The sequence below is a fragment of the Musa acuminata genome, chromosome BXJ3-7, assembly GCF_036884655.1.
Source record: "Musa acuminata AAA Group cultivar baxijiao chromosome BXJ3-7, Cavendish_Baxijiao_AAA, whole genome shotgun sequence".
In the NCBI taxonomy this organism is placed as follows: domain Eukaryota; kingdom Viridiplantae; phylum Streptophyta; class Magnoliopsida; order Zingiberales; family Musaceae; genus Musa; species Musa acuminata.
Window position 1 is genome coordinate 4955460 of NC_088355.1, and position 21046 is coordinate 4976505.

Consider the following 21046-nt stretch of genomic DNA (forward strand, 5'->3'; position numbering starts at 1 on the left):
CAAGACTTTGAGTTGAGGGCCACGTCACTTCTCTCCCCTTTCAACGCGGTCATCGTCTCTCCTCGGCGTTCGCAGAAAGCATGAAACAGAGCGTATCACGAGCGACCACGTGAAAACCTCGCTGGGTTTCAGCTCTGGTAGGCGTCTCATAGGTACTGCTGCGTGTGTGGGACTTGGGGAAAGTAGCATATATGCACAGCTTGTGTCCGTTTGAGAAGCATCCGCTTAGATCTCGGGTCGTCTTCCTCCTTTCTAATTTCCCGGATCATAAACCGTAGGTGCCGCCATTGCAAAACCAGTGAACTCGGAAAACAGGCTATCTTAAAGAATATGGGCCACTGTTCGTCAGATGGAGATGGTGGAAAGACACTTTCTATAAGCCTGGCAAATCTGCACATCGAGTTATAATAACGCCAGGAGCGTGATTCAATTCTCTCTCTATAAAGTGCGTCTAAGAGGAGCTGCGACAGATCATAGATAAAGAAAACCCACACTGATAACCAATCCCTAGCTATATTCTGCTACCATCCTGTTCATAGCTTCGGCCTGAGAAGATGAAGAAGGTGTCATCACTCTCGGAGCTCGGCTTCGCTGATGACATACACAGGACCCTGTTCCGCCCCATCCAGCAGGCGGCGCCGCCGTCTCCCACTCAGCGTCGCACCAAGATATCCGTGATCGGTGCCGGAAACGTGGGCATGGCCATCGCCCAGACGATCCTGACGCAGGACCTGACGGACGAGCTGGCGCTGGTGGACGCCAAGCCCGACAAGCTGCAGGGGGAGATGCTGGACCTGCAGCACGCCGCGGCCTTTCTCCCGCGCACCCGGATCCTGGCGTCTCCGGACTACGCGGTGACGGCGAACTCGGATGTCTGCATCATCACGGCCGGCGCTCGGCAGATCCCGGGCGAGACGCGACTAAACCTGCTGCAGCGCAATCTGGCGCTGTTCAAGGAGATCGTGCCGCCGCTGGCGAGGTACTCGCCGGGGACGCTGCTGCTGGTGGTGTCGAATCCGGTGGACGTGTTGACGTATATCGCCTGGAAGCTGTCGGGGTTTCCGCCCAACAGGGTGATCGGGTCGGGGACCAACCTAGACTCCTCGCGTTTCCGGTTCCTGCTCGCCGATCACCTGGAAGTCAACGCTCAAGATGTCCAGGTAGGCGAAGAACTCATCATCATTCCATCCATCCATCAGCATTAGCTACCACCGCACGAACGGCTGGATCATACATGTCCGAAAGTAATCGATGCAAATGGACAGGCGTACATGGTGGGGGAGCACGGTGACAGTTCGGTGGCGCTGTGGTCAAGCATGAGCGTGGGCGGAGTGCCCATACTGAGCCAACTCACCAACGACAAGGCAGTCATGGAGCAAGGAGTACTGGAGAAGATAAGGAAGGCGGTGGTGGAGAGCGCGTATGAGGTGATCCGCCTCAAGGGCTATACATCCTGGGCCATTGGCTACTCGGCGGCCAACCTCGCCCGATCTCTGCTTCGCGATCAACACCGCATCCATCCCGTCTCTCTGCTCGCCAAGGGATTCTACGGCATCCCCGATGACCGCGAGGTCTTCCTCAGCCTCCCCGCCCAGCTCGGCCGTAGCGGCGTTCTCAGCGTCGCCAATATCCATCTCAGTGACGAGGAGGCTGCCCGCCTTCGACGATCCGCCAACACTCTGTGGGAGCTTCAACAGAAACTTGACCTGTAACTATCGATCGATGACATCTTATCTTCATCGATAATCAATTCACATAGATTGTATCTCCTTTCACCATTTGCAAGTCAACCAATTCCCTGTTATCTCGGAAGGATAAGTAAATTGGCTAATATATCTCATCGAACCACATAATCTTGTTAGAAAATGCCACAAATACAGGTGGCTGTATATGATTGAGAACCAGATGGATCATTAAGAAGCTACTATTTTGGGAGTCAACAGTAGTTCTACATTGCAAGGAACACCTTATTTGGCAAGCATTTTGATGTACATTACAGTAACTCGGAGAATGCATTTTACTTCAAATACTAGCGAAAGATGTTTCGTAATGATAGAATGAACTAACACAAACTTAAATGTGTTAATCCCGGTGAACGCGTCACTTGGGATATTGCTTGAAGCGAAGGAAGTCCATGGAGGAGAGGAAAGAACATGTCTCCGTCCCCGTTTTCCCGGCCTGCAAGAATCGTACCATGTAAAAAGGTGTCGAGGAGAGGAGACGAGGGAGGGTTCATTTGAACTCCACTTCGAGGAGAGGTTTTCGTTGTAAACGCAAGGTGATGCGTGTTGCTTTCCGATTCCAAGTGGAAAAGAGGAAGGAGGTAGGAGAGGCTTGTGAGCCATCACATGGTGTCTGATCTAAACTAAGCATATCTTTACGTGTTGTCCACCCTTCACATCATGGTTTCCTCTAGAAAGTAAGCACTGGCCCTGTGCATGTCTCCAGTGATTCCTCAATTCTCATGCAAACACAGTACTCGGTCCTTTCTTTTTGGCATGGACAAGGGAACACCCTCCACAGTTCTTGGCCACCACCGTTGTCCCCCTTCCTTGACCTTTTCTTATGAGAGAGAGAGAGAGCAATTAGGAGGCTTGGATTGTGCAAACTGTTTATTGTGATGGCTTGCAATATAAATCATATAATACTAACATGTCAATCACGAAACACTGATGTATCGGTCACTGTTTATCCCAACATCAACACTCACTACACAGATTGATAGGCGGATAATAAATGGTAGATACCAAGCCACTCACACTATTAAATCATTGACGCTGTTGACGTTTGAGTTCTGTATTCATAGTAAACAAAATAAACATTCATGAGGAAGAAGAGAAGAGGGCAGAGGCAGTAACAATCGCTGGATCCGAGGGGTACTCTGGTCAGATAACAATGATCAGATAAAGCCGTCCCCGGAGCGACCCGTCGCCGTAAGGGGCCCATCGAAAGAACAGGCACCAGCCTGGCAGCGTTCCCCTGTCTCCTGCGCCGTCGATGGGACGCTTCGATCGTCATCCGACGGCTCTGATGAACCGTTTCCCTCTGCTTACTCGAACATAACTGGCCTACGTTGGCGGGCCCCGGGAATTGATCCTCCGTGATTGGCGAGCGTGCGGTGTTGTCCGGTCCCCAATTTGGGGCAAACGCTCTTCGCGCGCAGGCCAAACAAAATAAATAAAGAAGCCGGTCCCACCAACTAGATCAAAGATCAGGACCGTCCAATCGATGCAACTATGTACAAAGATAATTTACTCATTTTCTGCATTAATACTTTTTTTATTAGATAATCTATTCGAAATAATAAGGGTTAAGTTTCGTTATGATTTTCGTACTATATCTCTTAAGTCCTTATGGTTTATTCATGTTTAAAATAATTTTTATATATTTTAAAATATGATATATTAGTTTCTTCAATCGAGTTTGAGTTAACGGACGTTAAAATATGGTATGTTGACTCATAATAAATTATTAATATAATGATACATATAATTTATGATTAAAATTTATTTTTAACTCATATGATTTTGATCATTAACATCTTAAGCCCTTATGATTTACTCGTGTCTAAAATAACCTATAAATATTTTAAAATATAATATATAAGCTCCTCTCGTCAAGTATGAGTTAACAGACGTTAGAGTTTGTTTACGTGATATGTTGACTTATAATAAATTATTAATATAATGACATGTATAATTTAATTTTTTTTTTTTTAAATGGAGACCTCCATCAATGACGAGAGGAGACATCGTCGTGGAAGCGACTACCAGTAGCAGCACCGAGTTGCTACTACTTAGTAGGGCATTGTATGCATGGAGCCTCTCCCGCGTAGACGATAAGTTTAAGAGATTTCGGATGTCACTCACCAACTCTAGGGTGCATGCCACCATGTCGCCTACCACGATGTTACCTGCAACCGTAAACGACACCCACTTTGATCCCAACGAATGCCATAATACCTTGTAAGCTATCTCCCTCGTGAAGCACGACATCACGAAGACAGAGAGTATACAAAAGGAGTGATTGAGCTGGTCCATGTAGCCTTCCCACACCCGCTTATTCTCCCTAATCAGCTTGTTGATAAAGAGGAAGTAGCGAAGGTCATAGCGATGAACGAAGGTGGGGAAGCAGAGGTAGGAGAGGTCGGAGGTGGAGATGATGGAGAGTTGGACTATCACGTTGTAAGTGCGATAGGTGGGGGCATAGGGGAGGACGAAGTGAGGAGCAATAGGGATGAGGACACCCAAGAGGAGGAAGAGGGATCAGGAGTCCACTGTGTGCCTGGCATCGGATTGATCAATGCATATTCACCTGAGGTAGAACTGGAAACTCTTGAGCTTATCGTTAGTGCAAGAGAGACTACGTATGTACGACACCCTATTAGGTAACAACAACTCGATACTGTTACTAATGGTTACTTACACGACGACGCCTCCTCTTGCTATTGATGGAAATATTAGTTTTTTTTAACTTAAGTTATACGTATCATCATATTAATAGTTTATTATGAGTCAACATGCCACATAAACATATTCTAACGTCTGTTAATTCAGACATGATGGGAGGCACTTATATACTATATTTTTAAAATATAAAAATTATTTTAGATACGAGTAAATCATAAAGACTTAAAAGGTCCATAACCAAAACTACATGAGTTAAAATAGACCTTAACTCTAAATTATATATGTCACGTAATCAAACTATAACGTAGGTTAACTTAAATTTGATGAGAGGAACTTATAAACTATATTTTTTAAAAATATAAAGATTATTTTACATACAAGTAAATTATAAAAACTTAAGAGTCTATACAAACTTAAGATCCATAATTAAAATTATTATTAGGATTAAAATAGATCTTAACTCAAATAATAATCTATAATTAGCTTTCATCCGTAAGCGTTGAAAAGAATCTACCAAAAGGGCAAATATGTCCTCCTAAACCTTTAAAGATTATTATATGATTTGATAAGGTTTAAATCTCAGTTTCGATATATTAAAAGATTGAGATAAATTAGACAAGATTATTTTTTATTCTTTTAATTTTTATGGATGACGGTAAGATAGAGGGCGAGAAGAAGCATTCGACGACCTTTCCCTTGATTCCGAGGTTGCACGCATTCTTCTTCGCGAGAGAGAGAGAGAGAGAGAGAGAGAGAGAGAGAGAGAGGAAGGTATAGCGGATCATTTTTCCGCGGTTCCACCTCATTCCCTTGATTCCGACCTTTGTTCTCTCTTCCGTCGCCACCCCGTCGCATCTCGTTCCATGTACCGATGAGGAGAGGAGAGGAGAATTGATCTTGGAGGGGAAGACGAGGTAAGAAAAGAGAGATCTTGGAGAGCTTCTGCTCAGTCGGGATTAAAAATGCTGCACTAGTTTCAGCACCCGTCATCAGAGGAGAGTAGCAGCAGGTTGCAGACAAAGTTCAGGTGGGTACGGGTGCTTGTTGGTGGAGATCGTAGCGGGATTTTTGTTGGAGTCTGTGGAAGTGGCGGCTGTGTTGCTGATTGTTCGATGGGAGGAGGGATGCCCCTTTCTCTCCAAGAGAAGGGGGCTCCTCTGCAGGTCTTAGAAGGCGAAGAAGGCCTCTTTTGGTGTGCTTCTTCTTCTGCTACTGCTGCTGATAATAGCAATAGTAATACTAGGTGGAAGGAGAGGGCAGACGACCAGGAAAGGTTGGTGTTGGAGCCGCGGTCGGTTCTGGAAAGCCTGCGGAGCCCCAGCCCGCCAAGCTCCGCCTCCACCCTGTACCCCACCCGCGGCGGTGGCGGCGGAGGGCCGGCCTCCTCCGACGGCTCGGACTCCGCCACTCCACCGGCGGCGGAAGAGGCCCGGAGGGAGGAGGAACTCCTGCCCGTCCCCGCTGATGAGGAGTGCTCCCTCGGTGGCGTCTGGGAGGCCTTGCTTTTGGAACAGGCCGCCTCTATCGGCCAAGACCAGACCTTTCTCCGGTGGATCACCAGCGAAGCCGACAACACCTCTTCTGTTGGCCATGGTGGCACCCGATCGCATTTCGATCCAGCTCTCGTGTTAGAAGGTGCTTCGGTGTCGGCGGAAGTCATTAATCCTCTTCCGCCGACTTCCTCTGTTCTCTCTGCCAGTGGTGCCACCTTTGGGTGTGGAAGTGTGAATCCCAATTCCTGCCTCCCTCCTCCCGCAGCGACTACCCTTCCCGTGCTTCTATCTCCCACACAGCCCAGAGTCCTTTTCCAAGAATCCACGGAGGGGAAGCCATTCCTCTGCCCGAGCCTGCTCTTAGCTCAGCAACAGCAGGCCCGATTCCCGCATCAATCTTCCTTCTTCCTCCCTTTGCATCAGTTCACCGGCCACCATGGGGGTCAGCCACCGCGGCATCTTGGCTCGTCTCCCCGTAGACGCCCTGCCGTCCACCCCTTCCCCATCTCCCGTGCCCCTGAACTCCGCCGCCCCAACCCGCCCCAGCCCCAGCAGCCGGGATTCTCTCAGCAGTTCAACGCATCTGCATGCCAGCTTCAACCAGGACCGGCAAAACCCAAATTAGCAAGCGGAGATGAGGCACCCGCTGCTGCGGCAGCCGTGGCACAGGAGCAGAAGGCACTGAGCGACCAGCTCTTCAAGGCGGCCGAGTTGATCGAGGTCGGGAACACCGTCAGTGCCCGAGGGATATTGGCGCGGCTCAATCACCAGCTCCCCTTTCCCGTAGGGAAGCCACTCCTGCGGTCCGCCTTCTACTTCAAGGAGGCTCTCCACCTCCTCGCTGGGCATTCCCCCCACCCACCTCCACCTCTTCCGAACCGAATCTTGACGCCGTTGGACGTTGTGCTCAAGCTTGGAACCTACAAGACTTTCTCCGACGTCTCCCCCATCGTCCAATTCGCCATCTTCACTTCCATCCAACCCCTCTTGGAGGCGCTTGATGGCGCGAGATGCATCCACATCATCGACTTTGACATTGGGGTCGGCATGCAGTGGTCAGTCTTCATGCAGGAGCTTGCCCAGCAGTGGTCCTCAACAATGGCTGCCACTCCATGCCTGAAAATATCGGCTTTTACCTCGCCCTGCACCCACCACCCCTTGGAGCTCCATCTGATCCACCAGAACCTGTGCCGTTTTGCCGGCAGCCTCAACATCCCCTTCGAATTCAATTTCCTTAGTCTCGACCCCTTCGACCCATCAGTTCTCCTCGGAAGGTGTTCTGCTGTTGATGAGGCCATTGCCATAAACCTCCCTGTAGGTTGCGCAATTCGCCCACCCTTCCCAACTCTCATAGATTTCGTGAAGCAGCTCTCCCCGAAGATCTTGGTCTCGGTTGATCATGGATGTGATCGCAGTGACCTGCCCTTTGCTCATCACATCCTCCATGCATTCCAGTCATGCACAGTGCTCCTCGACTCAATTGATGCAGCAGGTGCCAATCAGGATGCAGCTAACAAGTTCGAACAGTTCCTAGTGCGACCAAGGGTCGAAAGTGCTGTTCTAGGTCACCATTGTTTGTCGGAGAAAGTGCTGCCTTGGAGAACTCTATTTGTGTCTGCTGGATTTGTGCCTATGCAATTCAGCAACTTCACAGAGATGCAAGCAGAGTGTCTTCTGAAGAGGGTGCTGGTTAGGGGTTTCCATGTGGAGAAGCGCCAATCTTCACTTTCCCTCTGTTGGCAGCATGGGGAACTTATATCAGTATCGGCATGGAATTGCTGAAGGAGCTCTTTTTCTCACAGGCATGTCATCTTGGAATTTTCTTATGCATGTAACTTGAACTCTATTTAGCTTTGATTCAAAAACTATGTTAGTTCTGGTCAGCAACTTACTCTATCGTCAAATATGACATTATTTGCCAGTGCCTTGCATTGTATCCATTTGACGAAGGCATTTAACAAACTGGAATGTCTTTTACAGTTTAACAGTTCTACTTAATCTTATGATTGTGGACATGGATAGTAATGTTACAGTATCTTGGTGGTACAATAGATCGAATGTTCTTTCCATGTGTTATCATGATGCAAAACTTTGATCAACTTGCATAGTGTAGATTCCTCAGAATTACCATGCATCGAAGTGCATGTACATTCTAACTCATCTCACATAGATAGGTTATGGAGTGAAGCCGATGTCAAGTCATTTATTTGTCTGAACTACAAATCAGTTGATCACACATAATTTTGGGATATATAGCACCTCAGCTACTGAACATGTTTCTGCAACTATTATAGTTCGTGCTTCAGTATATAGCACAAGAACAAACTTGTATTTGCCAAACATAGTGCTCGTAGGTTTTGCAAGAAGTGTCATGCTTATTTTGCTAGTTTCTTCAGAGTAACATCAGACTACAAATACCTAGCCATGGTAAGTTTTCTGTCCAGCTTAAAGAAGGAACACGTCATGTCCCTATGTGCCTGTGATGGTCAATTATGTGTGTGATACTTCGAGTGCAACCACACTTTGAGAAACCAGAGTTGGAAATGCACACAGTTAACACCAGTGTCTAAATCAATGTAGCAGATGAATTCCTTTACTCTTCAAACGCCTGTTAGTTACTTTAATCTCTCATTCCTTTGCAGAGCATTTCCGAATGAATATTCACATGATGTGATGTTGTCTGTGGTCTCTTCCGTCTGCATATCTAGTTTCACAAGTCTTTTGAGAATGTATTATCAAAATCAATACTACAGAAAAAAATTTAATGTGTAGGTTGGCACTGTCAATTTCTGGGCCAAATTCTTTTCTTCATGTGGTTGTTAAGTGTCACAAATTATTCTTAAAGTTGGATGTGATGTTTAACTGGTTTTAGATACAAAAACTTACAATAAGGTTTCTCAGTATACAGTTTTAATCTTTATCTAAGGAATTTTCTTGGCTATATATAAATTGCATCTGCATCACATTAATATTTGTTATGTCCGTCTATGACTCGTATGTAAAGGGGTGTTTTTCTTGTCCTACTGGAGTGAAAACATTTTGACTACATCTTATAATTCATTCGCTCCTGATGGATGTTTTCTTCCACCAATTACACTCAGGTTTTCTTGTTAGTTTGTCAATGGAAGTACCTTCATCTTACCAAGTGAGATGAAAATTCTATTAAGAAGTAAGCAATTTTTTATCTGCCATGTGATCTGAGCTACCAAATTTTGTTGTGATTTCAGTAATTCTTTCTATCATTATCAACATGCTAAAAAAATGGACTTTGCTTTATTATGTGTTCTTTCTAAACTTGCATGCAGCTGCATAATTGTTGTATGGTTGTATGGAATGTTAGGATGAAGAGATGAAATCCTAAATCTATGTTTTCCTGTTAATAGTGGATCATCAGCTGATTTGATCTCTTCATCCATTTACAAAGGACTCATCAAAAAGAACTTTGTGGATACAGCTCCAAATGGTATTGGCACAATTAAAAATTGCAGTAAATTTCTTTTCAATATAAAACTTGTGAACAATCTGTGCTTTATGGAGAACCTCTGCAATGCGTGGTAGCCTTTTGCTTTACAGGCGGAATTATCTGGTCCTCGTGGCTGTGGTGTCAAGCATAAAGAATCATTCTTCTTGTGCTTGTGTTGTGCTTAATCTTTAAAGAGTTGCCATGCAATTACATGTGCTTAATCTCCTAGTCACGTGAAAAGATCGTTTTATCGTTGTCTCCGTTGATGTTGTTACTATCGTCCTAAACCCTTACCCACGTCTCCTTGCACCACTCTTGCCCCCACGAGTCATGCCCCCTCCTTCCTTGCCCGAGGATAACGATGAAGCCGTGCCCCTCTCCCTCCCCTCAACCACTGATGATGAGATTACACGGGCCACCCTCCTCTCCTTCCTTATGTGGTTGATGGTACGAGGGAGAACTACCGGGCAAACCACTACACCTCTCTCCCCAATGATTAATGTTGAGAGTATGCGAACCACCCCCTCTTCTTCCTCGCTTGTGATCGATACCGAGAGGGACTTGCAAGCGACAACGAAGGCGCATGAGCTGCCCCCTCCCTTTCCTTACTCACGATTGATAGTAAGAGAGGCTTGTAGGCGACAACAATAACACATGGGATGCTCCCTCCTCTTTCTTGCCCATGGTTGACGACAAGGGGCCTCCGAGCCATGACGAAGGCACACAAACCGATGTCGAGGGCATTTGAGCTGCCCCCTCTTCTTGTTTGCCCGTGATCGACGACACGAGTGTCGATCGTCTTTGCACATCATCACGCTTATGTTGTGGGCAATAGATGACTATTTAGGATAAAAGAGAGCCATCGGTGATTCGACGGAGGATAGTGGCCAACATGAAAGAATGTTTTTTTTTGAAAAAAATTATTTCTATAAGATTTTTTTAAAATGTGCAAAATTTAAAAGTTTTTTTTTTAAGGAATTCGTCCTATTATCGTAACAAAAACAACACGTAAAGGACAGCTGGCAGCGGACCCGACGACCCGATTTTGGCACCTTCTTATTCTACGCTTTTCATTTGCTTTCGTAACCGGAAAATGTACCGGTTGGACGATCAGTGTGGGGCCCACCGGGACCCGCGGTTCGCTTGGACTGAAACAAAAGGGTAGACAAGGCGGTCGCTTCTCTCTCCTCCTCGTCGCTTCTCTCCAATCATATGCCAAGCAAAGCCTTCCCTCTCACCTTTCTCATCCTCCAAGAAACCCAAGTGGGGGTTCCCAGCTCGCTCGTCCGAGAATTTTAGGGTTCTCGATCTTACCCTTGAGAAGAAGATAACCAATAGGGAGAGAGATGCGTCCCAGCTTTTGCCGGAGCTGCCTGGCGTTCGCCCTCAAGTTCTTGAACTTCCTACAGACCTTCGTCGGCGTCTCCGTGTTGATCTACTCCATATGGGTACTCAATTGTTGGCATCGTCACAAGCATCTTGTCCTCGATCTCCGAGACGTTTCCGCCCCCTGGTAAACTGAATGCCCTCTTCTCTGGAACACTCACTGAGCGTCTTCTATTGATTGTTTGTTTTTGTTGGCAAACACAAAGGTTCGTGTGTGCGTCGATGGGTGTCGGGATCTCCCTGTGTCTGATTTCGTTTACCGGATATGTCGCTGCTGAGGCAGTCAACGGCTGTTGCCTCTGTTTCGTATCCTGCAATTGGTGGGTATTCATGTTTAGTTCTCCTCAATTTCCTTCTGCAGTGGCATTTTCAATCGGACATAACTTGAATTCAGTAAGCCACAGTTTTTGGTTTGGTTACTTGATTGCCGAACATTTTTATATATGGAGCTCCTTGTTAAGGTAAATTGCAAAGTAATGATTTGTGAAGCCCTTTTTTATATGTCGTGAAAGTTGTTTCTTAGTGGACCTTTTTTTATTCTATTCTCATTTCTCGGAAAATAAATGAACTATCAGCTGGTGATACGCTAAATAATTGAAACCGTTGCAGAATTTTATTGGATACCCAAGGAGACCAACATTAATAGTGAACCACTGAGAAAGGTGACAGTATAGACTTGTAATTTTCACCTTTGCTTCTTGATCTCATTTGTATTGGAAAACGTATAAACTTGTCAGTTTAGTTGTGTGTCTTAGTCGTATTGTATCTGTGTCCATGCTTCATAAGTTTCATCATGACTGCTTTTAATTCCTGGTTTAATATTTCCTAAACTTCATGCAGTTTATTTTCTCCTTCAATATTTACACTGAACTTTGCTCATTCTATATTGATGTCTTTTTGGGGAAAATACAGCATGGATTTGAATACAATCTACCTTCAAATTCAACAAAATAAAATCCTGCCTGTGCAAATGCCTTTGAAACAATTTAGTCCAGCAGACTTAGTTGCATTGAGCAGCTAATGCATTTTGCCATACTCCTTCCTTGTGTAGTTACTTGACTTCCTTCACTTGCTGCTGTTAGTTAGCTTTTGTTCTGACTTCTGAAATCTACCAAACACCTGATTTTATAATTCCACTGCTGTTAGTTGCATTGAGATACTGTTTGAAGTAAATCTTGCTTGTTCATTTCATAACTTTGATTGTATGAACTAATAAGAAGTAACTAGAAAAACTATATACAAAGGATCGGCTTTCATTTCACGATGCACCTCGGTCGTGGCCATTCTTGGAGACAAGTGTAACTGAAGTCACAGTTCTGGCACTGGCTGCCACTTTTTCTCTTTGCATTATAAGTTTCATGATTGAGCACAATAGTATATGTACATTTATGTGAATGATTTTGCATGACTTCCTTAACATAGATGAACAACAGTATGCGGTTTTATCCACCATGCTCATTGTACTAGAAGCAGCTTTGATGGGTGATATTTTGCTAAACAAGCACTGGGAAGAGGTAACTTTCTAGTTTTTGTATCTAGTCATAGTCATATTTTAATATAGTAAGAATATTCCATTATAAGACTGTCCTATGTGTCATGGTTCACAGGATCTTCCATATGACTCCACTGGAGAACTAAAAAATCTTCGTGAATTTGTAGAAGATAACATGGATATTTTCAAATGGGTTGCTGTGAGTGTGATTGCTATCCAGGCAAGTTTCTTATTAGTATATGTTTCGAATTGTTAGATCCCATTTTGAATGATGGGCAGTTTGTACGTGATTTTTAAGTCACGAATTATCATACTTAATAACTGGGCCAATTTATTATTTTGCGTGATTGATTGTTGATGTTACATTGACACTTATTATGTTTTAGGTTAAGTTAGTTGTCTAGCAGTCATTTCAAACTTGAACAAGGACTGATATCTGTTGAAAAACATATTATTTCTAGTCTGCCCTTTTATTTTTAGGTTTACATAAAAATAATACTTGCAACTTCAAGATGCTTCTATTATCCACTATATTTGTGGCTTTTGAGTTTAACCTTGACCTTGCGTGAGGAAAGGTTTGTGTGTCAGTATATTTCTTATGAAACCTTGACATCATTTGATTAAGATATCGACTTCAATTTTTTTAGAAGCATATTTATGTTCCATCAGATCATTTTTTTCACAATTGATACATATTCTTCTTTGTTTTATGTATAGGCACTTTGTCTTTTGTTGACACTTGTTTTGCGAGCCTTGGTTCAACCCAGAAACGATGCATATGACAGTGATGAAGATTTTGTTGTAATAAGGCGACCACTTCTTCACCCACAGGGTGGTGGCCCCTCTTATGGTACAACCTCCATTGACAACAAAGGAATTCACTCTGACACTTGGAGTTCTAGAATGAGACATAAGGTACTTTGTCAATTTTTGTTTTGATGTATTAGTCCTCACCAGATTGATGTCGACCATGTCAGGATTTAATGTAGATGTTTAGTAATCCATAACAATGTTTGGTTCTAGTGAACTGACTATGCAGTGGTAGCTTCAATAGAGTGTATGAGAGGTAAACAAATTATGTAGCCAGTCTAAGACAGACAAAATTTAATACATATCTTCTATATGAATAAGATAGGCATGGGTTTCCTATATTATATTATATGTTAATAAGAAGATAGATGATCACACTAATATCATGTGGTATATTATAGGTAATGCATTTAAATGGATAACTATTAAGAGTCCTGAGAATCTCTATGGTGATTGATCATAGATAAATTTAGTTGTCGACTATTGCTTGGCTTTCTACAATTGTATAAACCATATCAAGTTCAACGCACTGTAAGGCCTTGAATCACCTGATATATGATGCATGGACACAGATACAAAGATGATTTGGAAAGCAATATTCTCCTTCTGATTCAGCAAGGAAAGTAGAGGGGACATGTAGGACAATAATACCTTGGTAATGGGTAAAGAAGCATGAAGCAGTAAAATCAAGGTGTTCCACCTTGCATATAAATTTTGTCAAGATGCTTGTTTGCCCTTGACAAAAGGAGAGAAAAATCCACTTCTATCTTATGGTCATAGGTTAAACTTAATGGTTCTTTCCAAGTCCACTGATCATTTAAGTATAGAAGTTCATTGCATACTAGCGTCTGGCATGATGGTATATACCTATTCAGATCTGCAGCTTCAAATGGTCAGTAGCATACCTAATGGCTAACTTCCTATTGTTCCTGAATATCTAATAGTTGTGCAGGAGGGCCAATGACCTTAAATATTTTGTTATCATATTGTCTCTTTTTTCTTTTCCTAATGTAGGTTGTACTGGAGGCATACGCAGAAATGATTCATTAAGGGGGTCAAAAGAAATTTATAAGCAGCAGCTATATTGATTAGACGACATAAAATGGACAAGTGATCTATAGTCATGGAGAACCCTCTAGAACTTTTGGATTCCAACATATATGAAATAGTGAAACTGATGGTGCAGCCAATAACTCTGTAAAACATTTAACACTAGAGAATTGAGAGATATATCTTCTAGTAGATTTATGAATGATGTTCTTTTTGTGATTGTACATGTTTTGTTTCAAGTTTACATGAGAAATGGATGGAAGAAACAAGAGGATTAATTTTTTCTGAAAATTTTGTGTAAGTTAAGTGAATATACCTTTTAAGATGATCATCCTCAGTGTAATGAGAGGTTGGACCGTAGCAATATAATATACATTAGGAGTAATGGAAATCGTATAGTAGTGCATCGATTGTTGGAGATAAAATGTAGTGTATAGTCGGAGGCATACATGCGGGGCTGTAAACTTATGTGGATTGCAAAAAGTGAGTGCATTATGCAGCAGAAATTTGAAAACACATATTGTAATGAAAAAGAGAGTTCTTGAAGCAACAGATATTTGGAAATGCCTATTGCAAAACAACATCCTTGCTGTTATTGCTATTGATTGATCAACTAACAAATATATTTCAATCAAACAGTGTACAAGATCTTTGTTTCCTATCAAATATAACTGGTCGAAGTTGATATCCTCATCTGAATTATGTTATTAAGGAAGGAATTTTATGGGAACAATCAAGAATGCTTTCTTTATCAAGTCCTTGTACTAGAGGATGAGCCTTAGCACCATGGTAAGGTTGTTTTTTTTCTTTTTTCTTTTTTGGCAACCTAGGTGACCAAGGTCAGCATACCTCAAACCTGGTCACACTGCATTGGTGGGAGTTTTGCGCACTTAACCACAATTTTTTGTCAAGTCCTCGTACTAGTTTCCATTGACATATTGTCTGATACGTGCTTCTAAACATCAAACATGTCAGTGACATGAAGTAGTAAAAGAAAATATTACAAAGGAGAGGTAGAAATCAATTAAGTGTGACTCAGAGATGGTCATGAGACATGCATTGAATTAGTTGATTATGATGCTTCCAATTAGTCTAACATGTGATATGAGCAGGGATGTGCATAGTTTGAAGTCAGTCTACATGGTTTGGGGTCTGGGTCAGCCTACAGGAAAGAATATCAAATCCAAGTTTCTTGTTTTCACCATCGGCTGCTGTTTTCCTGTATTAACTTGGACATGACAGTTATTAGGTTCTCATATACTATGTTCAGATTATTATAATCTAGACTTTCAGCCAGCTTAGTTGATAAAGATCTTGATTAGATCGAATCTCACCTTCACCACCTATCTTACTATTATGAAAACATCTGCTGGTTGTACAAGAAACATAATATGAACCTAAACATCTTTGACTACATGAGGACATACAGGTGTCATCTCAATTTGTTCGTGAATTATTTGTAGTGGAGTGTAATACATAGGAAATATCAGCTCGTGTAGAAAAACTCCCATACATGCATCAGGTAAGTATCTACTTTCGAGTCAACTGCGAATATTTGTGTTTGAAGTAGTTTCTCGGTGATGGTTGTATTCTAATGCATATAGATTGTGTACATTATATGTTCTTGTACATGATACCATTCCAACAAAAAGAAAAATGTGTATTTTTTAGTTCCCCTCTTTATGTGTCACCGAGTGGGTATTTGTGTGTATGTTTGGTATCTTTGTATATCTTGAAGATATACTGTATCCGCATATGCAATAATTGAATCCTCCGTGCTTCATACCTTTTTCTCTTACAACTTAATATTTGCTTTATTGTAGTATGGGTTGAACCAAAATGAACTGCCACCCAATGCTGTGGACCTGAAGCCCCCAGTGCCATAAGAACATCAACATCGGAAGATAGTGGTTCATCCTGTAAGCAGTTTGATTTGAAACTCGGCATGTGTGTGCAACCAACCATCTGTTAGTAGGTAAAATTGTGGAGTCCCTTGTAACATATCCATTCTCTATGTTGCCCTGGGTATCATGCTGTTAATATCTTGTCGCTGTCTCTCACAGTGCTTTGAGAGTGCTTTGATATCTTGTTGCATAACTTTTTTTCTGAACAACAATCAGGCTTCTGGGGACCTTTGCACTTTTATGGGTGTCTCTGCCTGTTGTTGCTTCTCTGGCAACCGTTAAAGGTTAGGTGTCAAGGATTTAACTTCTGCAGCAGCAGCAGCAGCACTATATTCTTGGCTGACTCTTGTTGTGCTCAATGGAACTGTAACCCATTGAGATTATATAGCTTAACAACTGCCTCTTTTTGCCTGCTAGCAAATTTGCTTCTGGAGGGGGATCAAGAGATATATCTCTCTTTCAGCGGAAAGGTTGGGGTCTCTGTGCATTGTTCTACACTTAAGGGAGTGTATCTCCATTGTTTGATCTCATCTTTTAACGCAAATACTCCCAAATATGAAATTGGTTTTTTTTTTCCCCTTCTTCTGCTTATATACATAGAGCAATATATTTTTTCCCCCTTAGCCTGGAACTGTGGCACACATTGTTAATGGTTTCTCATTTCCCATAGCAATGCTGTGCAATGTAGCCTTCTAGTCCTAATAGACAAAAAGCTTGTAAATGTATGCTCTGCTTTTGGTCATAAAACTTTCTGTCATCTGAACCCAAATAAAGAAACAATAGGAAACACTATAGAGCATGCGTTTTTCACGAGACTGATTGATTGTTTTGCATGTCAGTTATTCTTGGTAATCTTTCAGGTGACAAAGTTTGGGAAGGATCAGCAACATGTCTGGAGGAGTAAAACGTAAAGGAATTTTGATGTAAGTATCATGAACTGAATCTTATAACCAAACATTATAAATTCAGAAAGATTACAAAATTAGGAAGCCTTGAAAAGCACCATCCTGTAATAATGAAGATTTTAATATTCATAGGACAACATTAGAGGTTTAATTTTACATTACATGTTACTGTTACGGATTTTGGTGGAGTCTTACCACTCACTCTTTCCAGATTTTCTGATATAAATCTTACCATTCGTGTCATATCCTTAATTCACTGATCTCTGCCGCCTGCCAATGAGCAAAAGCCTCTCGGCAGGTTCATTCTACTGACACCTTTTTGCCTGTAGCTGAGTATTCTCAGGCTCTGCCTCAGAATATCGATTTCTCTATCCTTTTTGGACGCCTCTTTTGCCATTACTGCTATGTGCGATCTTAGTGTTTCCATTGCTTCCTCCCTGTCTCTTAAATCCTTCTGTAGCTGTTCCATCATGCTTTCTTCGGTTCCCCATCCAAATCTCTCACCTGCAAAGGAACCAAAACTTAATGAATGTTATGCTCTATAACCCATTGTTTTTTGAACTGACATCTTTACATAATATAGGTATGAGAAAGAACGCCGCTGCCCTTTCACTTAATGAATGTTATCCTTCAACTTCTATGTTCGAAGCAGAGAGAAAGGTATGGACAAGGCAAAAAGGGCAGCATGGTGAAAGTGTCACATGGCATCTTAAACTACTGTTGTGTGGTCCAAAGAAGTGCAGATAAGACAACAGCAATAATTAATTAGTTGATACGTTCATTCATGTTGAACGCAGAGGAGCGTATCGAGTTCGTGAGACGAACAATGGAACTACAACATATTATCTGCTTTATTTGTCATAGGTATGAGGTAGAAAAGAACTACGAGTTCCTGGAATTAGTTGTCGGATATGGTCACAAGATAAATGTTTTTTGATTCTCTCAATTCACTATAGCTCCTGTTGCTGTTCCCAGATAGTAGTCAGTGATACAATCGAGTCAATGGTAACAAAGAAGTTAATGAGTAGTTATTGTGAAGAACAGGGGGAGGTTGGTCGTACGTTCATGTACATGGACGTTGGACTCTCATAATTGGGTCATACATGGCTTAGCAGAGGAAGACTCAGCAAACATATCACTGATTGCAAAAGAAAATAGGAAAAAAAGTTTTGGAAATGATTATTGTTTTGCAAGTTTTGATCCACAAGGCTGCATGGGAACTATTGATGTTTGTTTTGTCTTCTTTCAGCTCTGACGAAGGCCCTAAATAAATGGATACATCAGAAGTACTGACATCAACTTGGTGGTGCTCCTCCAACCACTCCAAGCACATTGATCCACTGTCGAAACGCATGAACGAAGGTATGCAAAAGAGTTCGCTCGGTTTATGCGTGTGTTCTCTCTCTAATCTCTCTTCTCTGTGTGTGTGTGTAGTGTGTTCTATGACAAGGTTACCATGAAAAGTATAGATAGTTATCTCAGAGGACTTAATCTTGCAGACAAATGGCGTAGGGGAATGAATTGGCGGAGACACTCACCTTCACGAGTCCTTTGGATGAGATCATCGAGCTCGGTCTTTATGGTGAGATAGAGCTGCTTCCACTTGGCGACCGCTTCCTCCCGTCGCGCTTGCTCCTCCTCCATGCACTCCACGAGGAAATGCCGCTCCTTGTCATCCTCGCAGATCTCCAAGCATGGTCTTCTCCTGTCCTTTTTCGACATCTTGCTCAGCATCTTCTTCTCCTCCTCCTCCTCCTCCTTCTTCCTGATCTCTCGCTTCCACTCCTCCTCCTTGGAGGCGAAGTCCGCCAAGCGCTGCTCGTAAGCCCAAGCGTCACGCTCCCTTGCGCGCTTCATCTCTCTGATCTCTTCTTCTAGCACAACAACTCGACCTCTCAGTTCCTCGTTCGACTCATGGCTGTTATTACAGCACCGGCTGATGACGCCACCCATTGCTTGCAGAGGCTTGTGTTTTGCCTATATCACACGCTCTCTCTCTCTCTCTCTCTCTCTCTCTGTCTCTCTCTCTCTCTCTCTCTCTCTCTCTCTTCCGCTTAGGGGGCTTTCTCTCATTGGATTCCTATATGCGCTGTTCTTAATTTGTGCTGGAGGGGTGGTTACATGGAGATGGTGGGCATGGAGGCGATAGTGATGGGCTGAGAGACATAAATACGATGGAGAGAGAATCTCGTGGACGGGAGAGAGAGAGCCTGCACGCTGTACTGGTCTTTGTGCATGCCTTAACAATACCATGATGGTGATAAATGTAGGTGACAAGCGCGTGAAGCTTCGCGCGCTTCATGAGATACAGATACTTCACTCACTGAATGAATCGTAGATAGATAGATAGATAGATAGATAGATAGATAGATAGAGAGAGAGAGAGAGAGAGAGAGAGAGAGAGAGCAGAATCTATCTGTTTATCTATATTCCTTTATTTTTTTTCTTTTCATCATTCTTCCTTTCTTTTTTCGAAAGAAAAAAACTATATTAACAATCCAAGCTCTGTTCATCAGAAATAAAAAGAGACAATACATTATGAGGAAAACTTGATTTGAAATTAACTTCAGCTTTTGATGCTTTTCCGGCTACATTAGGATTTAATTTAATGAGAGATTATATATATATATATATATATATATATATATATATATATATATATATATATATATATATATATATATATATATATATATATCTTGGATTTGCTTAACATGTGATTTTCATCTATAAAAGAAGATGCATGGTTCTACTAAAAATACAAAAGAAGGATTTTCATATATATATATATATATTCTATTTTCTTTTTTGAACAACTAAGATGAGCGTTAAAAATGGAAAGAGCTATAAGAGTGAGTGGAACACAAATCAGTTGGTCCACAAATTTACAGCTCTACGTTGATCATCCATGTCGTGGTTTAGCAGTCATTATTCGATTCAAGTGGATGTACGCAGTAGGCTCCATGTTGTTTTCATTGCCATAATGCCTTGTTGATCTTATTCGCCTTAATGTAGCTATTGTACAGCGTAGGTTTGGGGCGTCCAAACACCAAATAATGACCAAAAATGTTGCAGCCGGCAACAGATTGGTACATCTGACAACCACACGCCGCAGGATCATCCAAGAGTGTTTAAGTTGTAGAAGAGGGTTACTGGTCGCATGGAACGCTGAATCATACACACTCCACGTTGGTCCATCAGATGAGCTGTTAAGTTGTCATATGGTAATGGCTGCTGCATTCATGGCCCCCATCGTGGTGCCGTCATCCGTGACGTCAATCAATCTATCTGGTTTCTGCTTCTGACCTCCGTGTTAGGACGTTAACGTCTAAATTGACAAATGTATCTCGCCACCAATATAATTAACTACCAACATTGCTCGTTGTCTCGTATAATATTTTGAGTTTAGTTGGTAAAATCTTCGTGTAAGATTATAAGTTTAAATCTCATATTCATTCAAGGAAAAATCATCGTCAATGCCTAAGCCAATTCGTCATTATTCAAACATGAGTGTCCAAAGTAGCTCCGAGGCGTTTCAAGGTGATCCTGAGGTGGCTCCAAGGTGGAAGCATTGAGCTCTCTATGCATCACTTATACTAAGATCGATATCAGTGGAGATTTCCCAACCCGATCCCTCCGACACTTAAGTTAACCCAAGGTTCTTTTTGGATATGGATTTTTGCTCGAAAAGAGAGTCCTCGACGTAGCATCGGGATTATCTTTTATACCCAACCTTGGAAGGGATAGTCTGTAATCATTCCAACGTCTCTCTTCTAGTGTTTTGTCTACATGGGCAGCGGGAGGGAGATAGCCTCGAATAATCTACCTTGGACTTTTGTCCACATAGCAGATGGACAAGAGTGACTTGGACTCTTTTCCTTCCATAATAGCTTCCACATGACGTTTATGTATCGGATGATGATTCACAGCTAATATATTCCTTATTATTTGTCCCCTCCACCCCCAGTGTGCTTTAGGGCTCTTGCTAGAGAGGCCCAAAAAATAATGTTAGTTTTTGCAACATGAGAGCATTTGAGATCACCTCTTACAGGTTGGGTTTTCCTGAATAATACCTTAAGTTAAGGCAAGGGTTGGGGGTCCCGACCTCCACACCTCGAGCAAAGGTGGAGGCAG

General features: G+C 42.5%; 4 protein-coding genes across 4 annotated transcripts; 3 read left to right on the forward strand and 1 right to left on the reverse strand.

Annotated features, from left to right (window-relative positions):
- Positions 1-113: 113 nt before the first annotated feature.
- LOC135643399 (L-lactate dehydrogenase A-like) lies at positions 114-1804 on the forward strand. Its single transcript, XM_065160283.1, has 2 exons — positions 114-1160; positions 1266-1804. Exons 1-2 carry the CDS (start codon positions 555-557, stop codon positions 1710-1712), a joined length of 1053 nt encoding a protein of 350 aa, XP_065016355.1. The 5' UTR covers positions 114-554; the 3' UTR covers positions 1713-1804.
- Positions 1805-5084: 3280 nt separating this feature from the next.
- On the forward strand, positions 5085-7887 carry LOC103990440 (scarecrow-like protein 6). The gene has a single exon (XM_065161210.1). The coding sequence runs from the start codon at positions 5522-5524 to the stop codon at positions 7682-7684; it is 2163 nt and encodes a 720-aa protein (XP_065017282.1). The 5' UTR covers positions 5085-5521; the 3' UTR covers positions 7685-7887.
- Positions 7888-10537: 2650 nt separating this feature from the next.
- On the forward strand, positions 10538-16248 carry LOC103990439 (tetraspanin-18). The gene is made up of 6 exons (XM_009409570.3): positions 10538-10878; positions 10958-11057; positions 12185-12265; positions 12359-12463; positions 12961-13158; positions 15927-16248. The coding sequence occupies exons 1-6, from the start codon at positions 10712-10714 to the stop codon at positions 15987-15989; spliced, it is 714 nt and encodes a 237-aa protein (XP_009407845.2). The 5' UTR covers positions 10538-10711; the 3' UTR covers positions 15990-16248.
- A 748-nt stretch (positions 16249-16996) lies between these two features.
- Positions 16997-18904, reverse strand: LOC135643867 (uncharacterized). The gene is made up of 2 exons (XM_065161252.1): positions 18451-18904; positions 16997-17416 (listed from the first exon to the last, which is right to left on the reverse strand). Exons 1-2 carry the CDS (start codon positions 18863-18865, stop codon positions 17166-17168), a joined length of 666 nt encoding a protein of 221 aa, XP_065017324.1. The 5' UTR covers positions 18866-18904; the 3' UTR covers positions 16997-17165.
- Positions 18905-21046: the final 2142 nt, after the last annotated feature.